Below are 15,006 nucleotides of genomic sequence, written 5' to 3'. Positions count from 1 at the left end.
TTGTTCCCAACTTTAATATCTCTGTGTCCACGGGCAAGCAGTTCTGTAAGACATGTTCCTGCCTCTCAGAACATGGATCTTCTATTCTTGATATAGTGAGTGTTTTAAGTGGAGCCAGGGACAGAACCCAGGCGTGCTTTGTGTATGTGAGATAAGTGTTCTGCATCACAGAGCCGAATCCCTGGCCCTGTCATTAAAAAAAAAAACTATAAATTATGTATATGTATAATTTCAAAAGCAGTAAAAACGGTACGTATTTATAAAACGCCCACTTTTGTACACAGATGTCAGCACAGTGCATCTTTGCGTTTTTCAAACCCCTAATGTACACGGAAGACCGCTGTAGCAGTAGGTAAAGAGCTTCCGTATTCTCTTCTGCAACTGTAGTTCACGTGATTTGCCTGTTCTTTGCCTTTTTCTGGTTTGGGAGTTCCTTATAGATCGGTGAGTTTGTCATATAAGTTGTAACACTGCTCCCATTTCTATAACTGTTTATGTTTTAATACCGAAGTAGCTGAACCCACAGATCTACTGTTTTATAGCCACTTGGTTTTCTCTAGATGTGGAAACCCTTTCCCACACTGATGTAATTCAGAGAGAAACCTCTCATGCTTCAAGGGCTTACATCCTTTACCTGATACATTTAAATATGTGTTTGGAGTTTATCCTGATATAGGGGTGAAGAGCAAAGCCACAGTAATTACTTGATATGACGAGTTAGGAATTCTGATCATTACTGCAAAATGTTCTCTGGAGTGGGAACTGTTTCCTTGATTACAACAGATACGACAGTCTACACTTACTGCAGCTAGGCGTTTCTCTGTGTTGGCAAAGCCTGACTGATGCAGGCTCGCGCCGTTCCCCCCGCCAAGCGCGGAACCCTCCTTCAGAGCTTGCACAAAGGAGCTTGCCCTGGGCCACAAGAGGAGCCTTGCACCCGGCGCCGCCCGCCTGCTCTCTGTCCACCCCCGCAAGTGCCCGTTCTGTGGCTGACACTGGGGGATGTGACCCCCCTCGGCCTGCCTTCACCGGGGTCAGAGCGAGGGGTTTTGCTTTGCCTTTCATGATCTGCAAGCCTCAAATCATGGTTCCGAGGCTCTTCTGTCCTGGCTTGGAGGCCTCTGTGCACTTCGGGCCCGGAAGGACCAATTACAGGGAGGAGCTGTTTGTAAGATGTTATTTTCTGGCCCGCCCTCTATCATTTTTACTTTGTTCATGGTACTTTTTAAACATACAGAAGCTGGCAACTGCGCCTTTTTATGATGTCACGTCCTGCTTAGTTTTTGTGTTTTATGTCTTGCACGAAGGCTTTTCCTATCCAAAAATTTACATTCTAGGTTTTCTTCTAAGACTTGTATGATTTAATTGTTTTTAGACCACTAATTCATCTGATATTTATTTTGTGTATGAAGTAGAATAGTGTATAACTATTTTCAGAATGGAACGTAGTTATTTATCCTTTCTCCTCTGATTTAAAATGCCATAGTGGCCGGGCTTAGTGGCGCACGCCTATAATCCCAGCACTTGGGAGGCTGAGGCAGGACTATAGCAAGTTCGAGGCCAGCCTGGGCTACATAGCAAGACCCTGCCTCAAGAAACAAAATAAAGCAACCACACAAAAAGCCACAGTTATCATATATTCCATGCCTACCTCTGCATGGCTTGGTTCTGGGTTCTGGTCTGCCCCGTTTATCTAGATGTCTGGCTGGGCCGATCCACACTAAGTTACGTAATAACTGAGTCCATGTTTTGGTAACTTCTACGACTGCTTTCCATCCGAATAGTCATTTAAATTATAACCAATGAATGTGACTTGTAGGAAAATTTAAACATAAAAAATTAAAGTAATATTTACTTATGAATCCAACACTGCGTTACTTTTACTTTTCAACCTAGCTAGACAGGCACACCAAAAATACACATGCACAGTGATCTGTGAGTCTGCAGTCTCATAACCTTTTTCCCTTTTCTGTTTTGTGGTACTGGGGTCTTCTACCACTGAGTTACATCTCCAGCCCTTTTATTTTTTGACATAGGGTCTTGCGAAGTTGCCCAGGCTGGCCTCGAACTGCTGATGCTCCTGCGTCAGACTCCTGAGGGGCCCCTGCACCCAGCGTGTTTCCTTTTATCTCACGAACCCTTTTTCAAGTCAGTAAATGCACTGTACTTTTACACTAACATAAAATGTTGGCATCAAAATTCGCTGAATGCGTGCAGCAGTTTAACCAATGCCTTGTTAGATCTTCCTCAGTTTTTCTAAGCAAGGCTAGGGTTAACCCTGCCCTGTGTGCGTTTACTTCCATCCTGAGCCGTTGAAGGGTACTAATTTGTCCTTCCTCTTGTCTCCACGGAGGAGATCCGGGAGTTGTGCGCTGTGGTCCAGGTCAGGTTGTCGTCTTAGAATAACTTTTTTTTTTTTTTTTGGATACGGGGTCTCAGTTTGTAGTTCAGATTGGCCTCGAGCTCACTAAGTCGCCTCGGCTGGCCTCAAACTCACAAGGATCCTCCTGCCTCAGCCTCCCAAACACTAGGATTATAGGTGTGCACCGCCGCGCCCAGCTTACAATGACCTGCTTTTTCTAGCCTCCCTGCTTTTGCTCTGTGACAAAGGATGGCCATCCTTCACGGCGAGTGCCCTCCGCGCGTGCTTCCTGACGTCCGACCCGGGCTCTCCGTGTGTTCAGCACACGCTCCCCGGCCCCTTGCCGCCCCGGCCCTGCCCGCGCTGCACTCACCCTCCTTGACGATCTCGATGACATCGTTGGCGTTGAAGCTGAGCTCGTCCGTGTCCTGGGCGTCGTAGGCGTACAGGGCCTTGCACTGCGGCACCTGGGGCTTGGGCTTGGGCTGCGGCTTGGGCCTGCCCCCCGCGGGGGGCGGCCGGCTGGTCGTCTGTCTGCGGGCACTGCGGGCAGAGGGGGCCGCTGAGACGCGGGGCCGGGCACCCCGGGAAGGCGGGCTCCGTCGGCATGCGCCCTCGAGGACCTGCGTCCCAGTGTTGGGGTGCGGCCCCTGCCGAGGGCCCCGGCAGACGCGGCTCTGGGGAGACTGGGGCCCCCACCCCGCCCGCGCCGCCCACCCGAGACCACAGCGCAGGGCCAGGACCACCCGGGACAGCCGCAGTCCCGCCGCCCGCGGATGCGGGGTCCGCGAGAAACGCGGTTTCCGCGGCTTTCAGTACCACGCCAGGACTCCAAGAGGAAGACGGCGAAGTGGAGGGTGGGTGTGGCGGGCAGCCTGACCGGTTGCGTCTGACCAGTGTAGAGACGCCGGGACCCAGAACTTTGTAAGCTTTCATAGGCACGAGTAAAAATATTTCTCCCTATAAAAAGTGCGCTTATCTGTGTGCACCAGCAATGGAAAGTTCAAAGGTGAGACCGAGAAAATACCACTTATAATACACAAAGACCGAAGGGCTTAGAATCATACTTTCGTTCAATTTCTCCCTGTTTATGTGAACTGCCCGTCACAGGTCAACTGTGGGCAAACGGGTAGAAAGTGGACTAGTTAGTATGAGCCTGGGCCGGGAGAGCAGGGAAGAGAGACACTAACGGGGTTTCCTTCCCGGTGATGAACAGCACTCTAAAATTAGATTATGCTGATGGCTACACAACTCTGTATTTCCAACTGTTGCACTGTACATTTTACATGGGGTGATTCTGTGGTTGGCTGACTGATTTATTAGTGACAGGGACTCAACATACGGTTCTGGCTGGCCTTGAACTTGCTGCGATCCTCCTGCCTCAGCCTCCCGAGTGCTAGCATTACAGGTGTGTGCCAGCATGCCTGGCTGTAAATTTTATCTCAATAAAGCTGCCTTGAGGAAAGTAAGTAGGACGGGAGGGGCCTTGTTAGGCTGTGCAGCCCACTCCTGTGCCGGCAGCTGCCGAGGACCCCAGGGCCCAGGTCAGAGCGAAACCGGCGGACGCGGGGGCTCCTGCACACCACACTGCAGCCTTTGCTCTCAACGGTCAGCCGTGATTTCTTCAGGACACGTGGCCACCGGCCAACCAAGGTGAAAAAGGGAGAGCTCGGGGAGCCTGGGTTCCCAGGCACGCCTCGGCAGCAGCTGGTTTGCTTGTTCCAGGCCCGCCCCTCCTTCGGTGCTTGGTCGGACAGGCGGGCAGAGGCGGGAGGATCAGGGACACCTGGACGGGCTGCTGGCTGGAGAACGGGGGACTGGAGAGCTGGCTTCCCCGGGAACCTGAGGCGCTGCGGCTTCCCACCCCGCGAGGTCATCCCTGCCTCCTCCTCACGCAGTGAAGCAGGGTGGAGCGCTGCAGTGGGTGGCCCCTGGGCTCCCCCAGCCCCGGCACACTGCCCGCCCCAGCCTGTCCGCACCGCCACCAGCAGTGCCCGCGCCCGCCCAGCCTCAAACCCACCCCGCTGCGCCCTCTCACGGCCGCGGTCCTTCGGAGACCCCGCCAGGCTGCCAGCCTGGGATGAGGGGGCCGCCTCTGTGCCCACACCTGGCACAAGCCCGGGAACAGAAAGGACGCCACCTTGGGCCACACACACCCGGCCCCTCGTGCGCTTCGGGGACCCGCGTTTTCATCTGTGCAGCAGGAGACAGTTCAGGCACCGCCCGACCCCCTCTACGACCCCACAGGGCCCCGCAGAGAGCTCGCGCGGAGCCGGCGGCCATGTGACCAAGGCACACAGGAAGCCCTCGCCAAGGGGCCGCAGGGCTCCAGGACGCCCATGCCGGCAGCTCGCGACCCAGACGATCTGTGGGTCACTAGGTGGCGATCGTGCGTCATTAGTGACAAGTAATCCTCAAGACCTGCCAGACTCTAACCGGGTCTCCGGCCCCGCAGAGGGGCCCGACCAGCCCGCGACAGGATCGCGGACTCCTCCCCAGCAGGAAGACCTCACGCCGGCGACCCGGAACTGCCCGGGGCCAGCTCGAGAGCGCCGCTGTGAGAACTCCCCGGGATTTTGTCAGTTATTCAGCATGGCCATTAGTAAAAATTCAATTATGTAAACTTAAATTAAATAATTATGTAAAAAGCAAATAAATACAGTGCATCTAACTGCTAATTACTTCTATTTCTGCTCCTGAAAATGTCTGCTATCGCTGATATAAAGGAAACACTTTGTAACTGTAACCACCCGTGCCCCGCCTCCCCATGGTCATGGTAACAGCGTCTCTTCCCTCTCTGGCCCTTTTTATTTCGAGACAGGGTCTCACAAACTAGCCCAAGCTTGAGCTTGCAAACCCATCTCAGCCTCCCGGAGTGCCTGGTTATAGGTGTACACCACCATGCCGGGCTATGGCAAGGGAACGTTACCACGGAAACCAGCAAAAGTTCCACTTCAGGTCCTTGACGTCTGGGTCGCCAGGATGCCTGCAGAAATTCTGGTCTAAAAACGCTTTGCCCACGTCTACTATGTACCAGCAAGCTATGCAGCATTTGGGGTAATTCTGTTCTGGGTACCAGGAATTGAACTCAGGGCCTTGCACTATTTGGGGTAATTCTGGTACCTCTAGTATTTTGCAATGTTTTTCTAATAAATCTTTTTTTTGTTTGTTTGTTTTCCGGTACCGGGACTCGAACTCATGACCTCGTGCTTGCCAGGCAGGTGCTGTGCCGCTGAGCTAAATCCCCAGTCCCCTCTAATAAATCCTAAAGGATTGAAAATTATATTACGAAAACAGTTATTTCATTGGGATAATGGGGGCTGCAGCAAGAATTTCAAACTCATCACAAAGTTATTCTTCCTGCTGACATCTGGAAATATCTACACGTGTGTGTATGTATCTATACACACGTTCGGACAGAATTCCAGAACGGCACATCTCTGAGCAGCTCCCGTGTTTCGTTACACGTGACGTGTACAATGCGGCTTGCTTTCCCCAGCGTCCGTCCCATCACCCCAGGCCGTCTGTCCACGCCTGCCGCTCTGCAGGTGTCTCACCCATGCTCTGACGGGCGCACGGACGGGCTGGGCCAGCGCAACTCCTTCTTGCGGCGGGACCCTTCTTTCTGAACAGGGCACTGGAGCTCCGCTGCGCCCCGCTGTAATTCCCAGGACACACGGGGCTGCCCGAGGCAGGAAGCACTTCCCCCACTATGATAGGGAGGACCAAGGGATGCCCTGTGCCAAGATGCCAGGATGCCCACTGGCACTTGAGGCCTTGTGGACAGCTGCGGAACGCACAGGTTGCCAAAAGCCCATAGGAAACAAAACCCCAGTGACACCACGCGACAGCCGGTCCAGGCCTCCGCCCAGGGCTCACCCACCTCCCGCGGGCTGTGCGCTTGGGCTGAGACACGTAGTTGGCAGAGCGAAGAGATGGGGCCTGTCCTGTGTCCAGCGGTGCTCCCGTGCCCGGTGACGGGGACATCGAGGGCCAGCTCTGTTCTGCTGTGGCTTTGCACCCCCCACCGTCCCCTTAGAGCCCGCACGGCCTGCAGTGTAGACCTCAGGGTCAGAGCTCTTTCCTCACCCCCGCCGGCCCCGGATGGAGTGCAGGGCCTTTTCCCGCCGAGCCGCAGCCTGGGATGCGGGCTGCTGACAAAGAAGCCCCTGGGCCGGGAAACACTCATCCTCCAAGCCTGGTACAAGATTAACATTTCTCTGCAAGGCCAGTGCAGATGGCTAACGGTAATGAGACAAACTAACGGTAATGAGACAAAGGCCGAAGAATTTTCCGGCCAGGGAAGTCGCTCAGTGGGACAGCAAGGGACAGCATGTGACGAGCATGGGACGCTGGGTTCAACCCCCGCACCTCAAACCGAACAACTCGAGTTGCGTTATGGTTTAGAGTGGGCGTTCGGTGTTTCAGAAAACCCTCGAGGAGTGGGTTTTTAAATCCTCTGATTCTTGTACTCTGCTATCCCCAAGGACACGAGGAAGATCCAGCGGCAAGTGTCGGGTATCACACAGAAGCTCAGGAAATATCTGAAGGGACCAGAAGAACAACCCAGACGCAGCCAGCTCGCGCACTCCGCGCCGCGCACACGGCGCTCGCACCTCTGTCCGCCCCCCGCGCCAGCCTCCGTGACCTTCCGGTGGCCCCCACGCCTCCTGGGCAGGGGAGCCTCATTGGTGCTGGGAGAGCTGGGCCGAAGCTCTCAAATATCACCTCTTTGTTCTGCAGATGTGAAATTTATGTCTTGAAATTCCAAGAAGGAACATAATGGCATTTTATTTCATTGGCTCTTAAAAATACGCTCGGTTCCAAGAGGCTGAATCTATAAACATTACTGGAAATGCGGGGACAGATGCCAGGAATTCCGCAGCTCCCTGTCTGCCTGGGCCAGGTTACGGCTTCTGCTCCGCTATGCTGTGGGTTGAGAAATATTGCCATTGGACACTTGCTGGAAATTTTAAGCCCCTTGAAAATACGAGTCCATTAGGGGAGTCTCGGCTGGAGACAGACGGCAGCATTTCATTTTCCGCCCCCCACCCTCTGTGCTGCGGCCAGGAGCCTGAGCACTTGCCACGTATTTTTTTTGTTTCCCCAATTTGTCGCTGGATCTATCTGCAGAGTACCTTGAAATTTCCTGAAGTTGCCCTTTCATGAAACAGGCCACAGGTCAAGAAGGCCACAGACATTTCCAGTCTGGGTTTTAACGCTTCCAGGAATGACCGCGGGCGGATGACAGGCCTTCCGCGCACAGGCGGCGGGCTGCAAAGCTCAGCCTCTCGGACCACGCGCTCCTGGGGAGTCGGCGCAAAGCAGCCGAGCGGGCGGCTTTTGTTCCCCAGCTCTGTTTCCTTGAGGATCTGGAAGATCTTTCTGCTGGATCAGACTTTGCTGAAGCTATGCTAAAGGACTGCACCATAACGGTTCTCTCTGCACCCCCCAGTATTTTTCTGAAAAAGGGCAGCGATGACTAGGGCAGTGGCCACCACGTGCACAAACACGGCGACCCCGGGTGAAGAATCGAGCTGGGGCAGAAAGCGGCGAAGGCTTTGCGCTGTCTCCAAAAACGACGGACTGAACCTAAAATAAACCGACGAAGACTTTCCTGCCTTAACTCCAAGTGCTAATTACACCGTTTGATTTTATCCATATTACTGATCCCAAAGCAATGATTTCTTAAGCTGAATACATCTGTAAGAACAAAGTCCATTAATGGGTGGGAGAAAGGAAAGACAAGGCCAGGGCATGGGACCCAGAAGAAGGATCGGAAATCTGATTTCTGTACGTTCGTAAACTTGAGGTGAACTCTGGAACGCTGACGTAAAGAAGAATCCTCAAGCTTAGAGAAAGGTACAAATTCGAGTTATCAAAATTCCCTGTGTGCGCCACCAACTTCCTACAGAATAAGTGCAATTCGTGCTTTCTTGGCAAAGAGGAGCAGCTGGTGTCCTGAGGTAGTCCCGCATCTCCTGAGAGGCCGGGACCCAGGGCCTTGGCCATGTTAGACTCTCTTTGTTTTCACCTGTGCCTTTGAAAATAAACACTAAGAGAAAGCTCAGCCCTTGGACCAAGCCCCCAGTTCTTACAGCGCGTCTGCACAGCAGGCTCGAGTGCGTCAGGAGGAAGAGGGCAGGACTCTCACCGCCGTCGGACTTGATGTCCTGTGACTGAGTTTCCTACGAAACAGGCTTTGGGGAAATCACGATCCCGCTGCCCGTTTGGTATGGGGTCCTTTCCTCCAGCGTCGAAGACAGCACGACAGGACCCAGCCTGAGGCCGGAAGGTTTCGAGTGCAACAGCCTTCGGGAACCACAGTCTGAGGGCTGGAAGGGAGCAGCCTCGCTGGAGACACGATGATCCTAACTTGCCTACTTTGCCGACAGGTGCTCCCAGCTGGCTCCCGGGCAAGTCTGTGACTGGCAAAGCAGGCAGCTAAGAGGGGTCTGCCTGCCAAAGCCAAGGCAAGCAGGAAGCGTGCAGACAGAGCTAGGAGACGGGTGCCTTCTGTGCGTCTCTCCGCATCCCCTGCCCACTCTGGGATACCAAAGCGGGCCTGGGAGCCCCTGCACGCCTAGCGGAACAGCGGGTTACAGACCGAAAAACCCCGTCACCACCCGACAGTACCTTTCCACGGAAGCCATGACTGCCTTTCCAGTTGGAAGCAGTGGGCTTCCAAGGGGTGGCCCTGGGCCCGCAGAGACCAAGGCAGCGGGGAAAGGGTGAATTTGTGGGCACACCCAGGCCAACCGCAGCAGGGACTGGAAGGGGGCCGGGATCGCTCGGGGTGGCCCTAGTGCACACTGGAGCTGAGATCCACGGCTTAGCCTAAGCTCACCGGGCCGGCCGAGGTCACTGCGCCCGGCGGTCAGCTCCTCACAAGGAGGCGGTGGAGCGGGGAGACGGGAAGCCAGGAAAGGGCGCTGCAAGATGAAACTAAGGTGCGTTCCGACCTGGAAACTTCTCACGGCTCTACAGACTCGGAACGACAAACGGGTGGGGGAGACGAGCTGGGAGTGGCGGCGGACGGGCACCACTGCACGCCCAGGAACTGCGCGGGGCGGGGGGGGGGGCATGCCCTGCACGTCACTCGGAGCCCACCACGAGGACACGGCTCAGGTCCCCCCACCCTCCAGCACCACGGTCACTGAGCCGCAGGCAGCCGTCCCCTGCAAGCCGGGCGCCCCTGAGTATTTCCTGTCTCCTATTCCTCTCAACAGCCCTGCAGGCTCGATGGCGTGGCCTGAGTGAAGCTCCGACAGGGCGGGGGCAGGAGCACTCTGGATGGATGAGAGGGCCAAGGTAGGGGCCTGTGCCCGGTCAGGTGGCCCCATCTGCCACGTGACAGCGTCACCCAGGACACTCCTGCTGGTGACTTCCTGAACAGGAGTGTGCGCCTTCCGGCTCAGGGAGGTAGGTCCGTGAGCAGCAGGGAACTTTCTTTTTTTCCTTGAGACACAGCCTTGCTATGCAGCCCAGGCTGGCCTTGAACTTGAGGAGATCCTCCTGCCTCAGTCTCCTGAGTGCTGGGATTACAGGCGTGCGCCATCGTGCCAGGCAGCCAAGATGTTCTTTTCCTAGGACCAGTGCGGACCTGCCGGCCCCGCTCCCCTTGCACCGTGCACTCACCGCCCTCCTATCCCTGGGGCTCCAGGGCGCGGGAGGCCCCTTTCCACACTGGCACAGAGATCTCGGGGCCCTCACCTGCCCAGGCTACACATCGGGGGTTTCTCTCCCAACCTCCTTCTGGAAAGCCAGAAAAGTTCTCCCTGGGAAGCCACGAGGCGCTCACTCTCCAGCACCTGCAGGGCCTCTGTGCAAGCGCAGGACAGACTCCAGGACGCCACGGTCCCCAGCCGGCCAGGCGCAGGGGAGGCCCCGCGGGAAGGGCCCTCCCTGACGCTGCCCCTCCGGAAACGGTGCGGCGTGTGCTGCCACTCAGCTGTGCAGCCGCGGCCCAGCCCGGGTGCGGTCCCGGCGCCCAGCGGACGCTTACCCTGCGGCGCCCTGGTCCGGCACCTTCAGGAAGTCCAGGCTCTCCGGCGCCTGCGACGCCCGGTCGGGGCCCGTGGACTGCTGCCGCGGCAACGGGGGCCGCGCCATGGAGGAGTACAGGCCTCTCTCGTGCGGCCGCGAGTCTCCGGGCGGCGGCACGAACTGGCCCTTGATGACCCCGTTCTGCTGGTGCCCTGGGAAGAGGGAAGGAAACGCAGGTTCAGAGGCCGCGCCCGGCCGCCCCGCCGGCTCTCTCGAGCCCGCTCTCCCGAGGTCTGCTGTGGACGAGCGTGGCGGCACGGCTAGGCTCCAGAGGGCGGTGGGCAGCTGTTTAAACAGCTGGATGCCCATTTCTCTCCCTCCCTCCTGGGCCACAGCTGAGAACACATCTGCCAGCTGGGTACAGTGACACATACCTGCAACCCCAGTATTTGGGAAGGCTGAGGCAGGAGGACTGCAAGTTGAGGCCCAGCCTGGAAAACTTGGTGAGCCCCCATCTCAAAAAAAATTTTTTTTTTGTACCAGGAACCGAACTCAGGCCCTTGTGCTTGCCAGGCAGGTGCCTGTGCCACTGAGCTATATCCCCGGCCCAAAAAATCCTTTAAAAGGCCCGGGGACAGAACTTAGTGCAAAGGCCCTGGGTTCAATCCCCAGTACCACACATACACAAAAAGAGCTGTTGTAGCACTAATTCCCCCAGATCTTATTTTTGGGAACAGTTCTAGATCCTAAGAAGCAGTCTTTTCCTCCTGGTTCACTAAGCTGTTGACAAACTGCGGACACCGCAGTGGTACCTGGCTGGGGCTGGCGTGGTGGCAGGACACCTGCAAGCTCCTGTGGCCGTGGCGGCGGCCTCCTGGTCCCGGGGGCCGCACCCCTCCCCCTCCCCCAGGACTCCTTCCCTCAGGCAGCAACAGGCCGGGCAGTGAGGGCCAGGCGGCCTCCTCCGCTCAGTTCAGGCCCACTAACTTCCTCTCCTGGAATTCCGGGGTCAGGGCAAGCCCACTGCACTGGTAGGGCGGCCTGTGGCTGGTTAGGATGTGTGCGTCTCTTTGCTGATGGGTTTCTGGTTTCTTTTTTTTTTCTTTTTGAGATGGGTTTTGCTGTGCAGTTCAGGCTGGCCTTGAACTCACAGCAATCCTCCTGCCTCAGCCGCCGAGTGCTGGGATTAGAGGTGTGTGCCATGCCCCACTGCTGATGGGTTTCTTCACAGACATTTTACAAGTTGTGTGTCCAGGTTCGGCGCTCCCATCCCACGGTGCGTGTTTGCCTCACCTGGGGGAGGAGGTGCGGCTCTTGTTGGGTAGTTGGCATTTTGAGTCCCGCGAGAATAACCTCTGCTCTGGGTAGTGTTCCTTCGGGTGGGCCCTGAAATAGAGAAGCGAGATAAAGCACCGTCAGTTCACTGCTGAGTTCAGGCTCCCCGAACGCACTTTGTAGCTGGCCTTGCACTTGCAGCAATCTTCCTGCCTTGGCCTCCTGAGTGCTGCATCAGAGGCTGGGATTAGAGGCGTGAAGGGAAACCCAGGAGCAAGGTCTCCGCGGGACAGGCCGCGGGCAGGAGGAGGCCGGTCGGAGTCGGGTGCACAACGAAGTCTTGCAAAGAGAAAAGCTGAGCACCAGAAGTGCAGACTGCGATGGCACCCAGGACATGCGGGAGGCCCAAGAGGGCCACAGGATGTGTCCCGGGGCCGCGGCACCGCCCTGCCCTGCGAGGTAGGAGGGTGGCGGGCGGGTGAGAGGCTGCGTCAGGAGTCTGCCCAGCTCAGTTCCCGGGGCCACTCCAGGCTTGCGGGCAGCAAGGCTTCCTGCTGCTCCTTCTTCCCTGCCTCTGCTTTGTTCTTCTAACTGCCCTTCATCCTTTTATGTAACGTGTCCCTTCCCCGACTCCCACCAAGGTGTGCTTTCCTGCAAGTAGCAAGTGATACACAAGCACAGCTTTCCAAGGAGCCACATGTGCAAGGGCAGGACAGCACTCGGCCCTGGCTGGAGGACTGCTACAGCCTGGGCCTGCGGCGGACACTTCCCTGGCCACACAGGGGCTGGCGCTTAGGAAGCCTGTTACGTGAATACACAGCACACAGGCTGATTGCCCGCTGAGCACTTTAGTTCATAACCATCAATAGCTGCTGGGTGTGGTGGCGCACGCCCATAATCCCAGCACTCAGGAGGCTGAGGCGGGAGAACTGCTCCAAGTTCAAGGCTAGCCTGTCTCAAAAAAAAAATTATTTGGGGGCTGGGGATTTAGCTCAGCGGTACAGCGCCTGCTTGGCAAGCACAAGGTCGTGAGTTCAATTCCCGGTACCGGGAAACAAAACAAAATAAACAACAAAAATTATTGCTAGAAAAAGAATCAAAGGCCAGTGAGAGGCTACGAGGCTGCTGGGGATGTAGCTCAGTGGCACAAGTTCCTGCTTGGCAAGCACAAGGTCCTGAGTTCGATTCCCGGTACCAAAATAAATAAATAAAAAGGCCAGTGAGGGCTTAGCCAAGGTTTGCGGCCACACACAAGTGTGTCTGAGGCGATCTTGATCATGCAATAGGGTGAGACCTGCAGTGTTTACTGCTTTCTTCCAAGCTGGCAGAGAGGGTTACGTTTGCAGTACTGGCAAGACCTCACTGGGAAGGGCTGGAAAATTTGCAGCCAAAACTTTAAAAATACACCAGTGACACTGTACGCCAGGTGTACACATAAAAGAACTGAGTCACTCAGAAGGGTTCAGCCGGCTCCTCTGCTGCTGCTTCAGGGTGCAGCAGGCGGGGGCACAGGGACCCCCCTGGCCGGGCCTCAGGGGCGGGAGCGGTACTTACGCGAGTTCTTGGGCAGCCCGGGGCCGATGCTGACCTGCAGCACTTTGTTGCTGGGCTTGAGGATGGCCTGGTCGCCGAAGCCTTGGTGGAACTGCACCTGCCGGGAGCCCCCCGCGCTCCAGGGACCCCAGTTCTCCTTCTTCAGCTTCAGTTCAAGCCTGCACCCAAGGTGGGACGCAATCAGCACACCGGACGGGGCCGGGGCCCTGCCTGCGGCTGGGAGAGCTGCCACACGGCCCGAGGCTGGCTGAACGGGCGGCCGGCGGGGACAGCGCTAGCTGGTGCGGTTCTGCCACCAGGTGCGCACCGGGGGCGCCGGAAGCAGAGACAAGCAGCGCCCAGCACCTCGAGAACGGCGGGCAGGCAGGGGACCCACTGAGGCAGCCGGTCTCGGGAGACTGCTGCGTTCTACCCGGTCCGTGTCGGAGGACCGCGATGCCAGACAGGCAGGGGGAGAGTCCTCAGCGTGGGACCGGTCACTGCGAGAAGCCCTCCTCCGCCTGGCCCACCCGGGAGGGGAGGGCCTGACACGAACAACCCAGCCCAGCCCAGGGAGGCTCGCCCGCCCCGCCGGGCTCCTCCACAGCGCCCCACGTCGGGGTCACGCGATCCGCACCCCGGTTTCTAACTGACACCGTCTCTTACTGTAACAAAGACAGCAAGGGTTTCCAGCGGCCGCCCAGCCACGTCCCTCACCGCACGCCCCGGCGTCCCGGGGCCGCGTTCCCGTGAGGGGGACAAGGCGGGGGCCATCGCCACTGCACAGATGGGGCGCTGGAGAGGAAGAGCTCAGTAACTCGCTCACAAGCGCGAGGCTCCCGGCTCAGCAGGACGCCGGCACCTGGCGCTTTAGAGCCTCGGCCAGAGGGAGCCAGTGAGCCACGGCCGGGCGCTGCCCGCCGAACACGGCCCCAGCGCTGTGCCTGTCCCCGGGGAACCTGCGCTCCCGCCCAGTCGCTTCGCCTGCTGCTGGCTGTGCTGAACACAGCACCCCTCTGCTGGTGACACACACCCACACACACACACACACACCACACACACGTGCCTGCCCCGCGGCGCTCGGGCGCCCTCTGTCTACAGTCGGAGGTGAGACACCCGGCTCCCGCCTGCCCCCGCGGTGGGGTCGGAAGTCTGGACCCCAGACCCCAACTTACGTGTTGCTGAATTTTAGAGGTAGTTGCTTCTGAGTTTTTTCTTCGTAACGCTTTGCCAGGAGGCTGAGGAATTCCGTTTTGAAGACGGATTCAAGCAAACTGTCGTATTCTTGCTCATGGAGGATGAAAATGTCATCCTGCATGGTGCTGGGAAGAGATGGGAGAGAGTGAGAGCCGAGCATTAAAAATTCCGTCACCGACATCATCACCACGAGGCGGTGTGCGGCGAGCGCCCTCCCCGCCCGCCGGTACTGCAGCCGCTCAGCCCTGCTCCGCGCGCGCACGCGCTCTCCGCCTCCCGCGACCTGGAGAACGCAGCACCCAGCGCTGGCGACACGGTGAAGGTGGCGAGATGTTTACGCAGGGAGTCTACAGCTCACCCGGGACACAGAAGGCTTCTTCCACATGATTTTTAAAACCAAGAATGTTAGCCTGCATTCTTTTTTTTTTTTTTTTTTGCATTTCTTTTTCAAATCCATTTTTAAATTCAACTTCTGTGCGCTCGGGATCACACACCAGAACGTTAGGGCCGACGCGGCGGAAGCGGCCCCTCCGTGCTCGCTCCGGGCCGGCGGAGCTATCGGGGTGAATCGGCGTGGGCAGGCTGAGCTGGCGTGCGGAGGGCCGAGCCCCCGGCACGGCGCGTTTCTGCCCGTGGCTCCCACACCGCGGGAC

At 57.2% G+C, this 15,006-nt stretch overlaps 1 protein-coding gene across 3 annotated transcripts in view; it reads right to left on the bottom strand.

The window, feature by feature from the left end:
- Myo1e (myosin IE) overlaps positions 1 to 15,006 on the bottom strand; it is a 129,838-nt gene that overhangs the window by 569 nt on the left and 114,263 nt on the right. For 2 of the 3 annotated variants that reach the window (XM_013518867.1, XM_013518869.1), the window contains 5 exons: positions 14,332 to 14,478; positions 13,178 to 13,335; positions 11,642 to 11,734; positions 10,368 to 10,560; positions 2,736 to 2,905 (listed from right to left, as the gene is read on the bottom strand). In XM_013518867.1, the coding sequence (XP_013374321.1) occupies positions 2,736 to 2,905; positions 10,368 to 10,560; positions 11,642 to 11,734; positions 13,178 to 13,335; positions 14,332 to 14,478 (761 nt within the window). Of the gene's footprint in view, positions 1 to 2,735; positions 2,906 to 7,127; positions 7,292 to 10,367; positions 10,561 to 11,641; positions 11,735 to 13,177; positions 13,336 to 14,331; positions 14,479 to 15,006 lie in introns of those variants that run through there. The other variant, XM_013518868.1, reaches the window with a different exon arrangement.

This window comes from Chinchilla lanigera, unplaced genomic scaffold (genome assembly GCF_000276665.1).
Source record: "Chinchilla lanigera isolate Chin_1 unplaced genomic scaffold, ChiLan1.0 scaffold00049, whole genome shotgun sequence".
NCBI classification, from domain to species: domain Eukaryota; kingdom Metazoa; phylum Chordata; class Mammalia; order Rodentia; family Chinchillidae; genus Chinchilla; species Chinchilla lanigera.
This window is presented reverse-complemented; position numbering and strand designations above follow the sequence as displayed.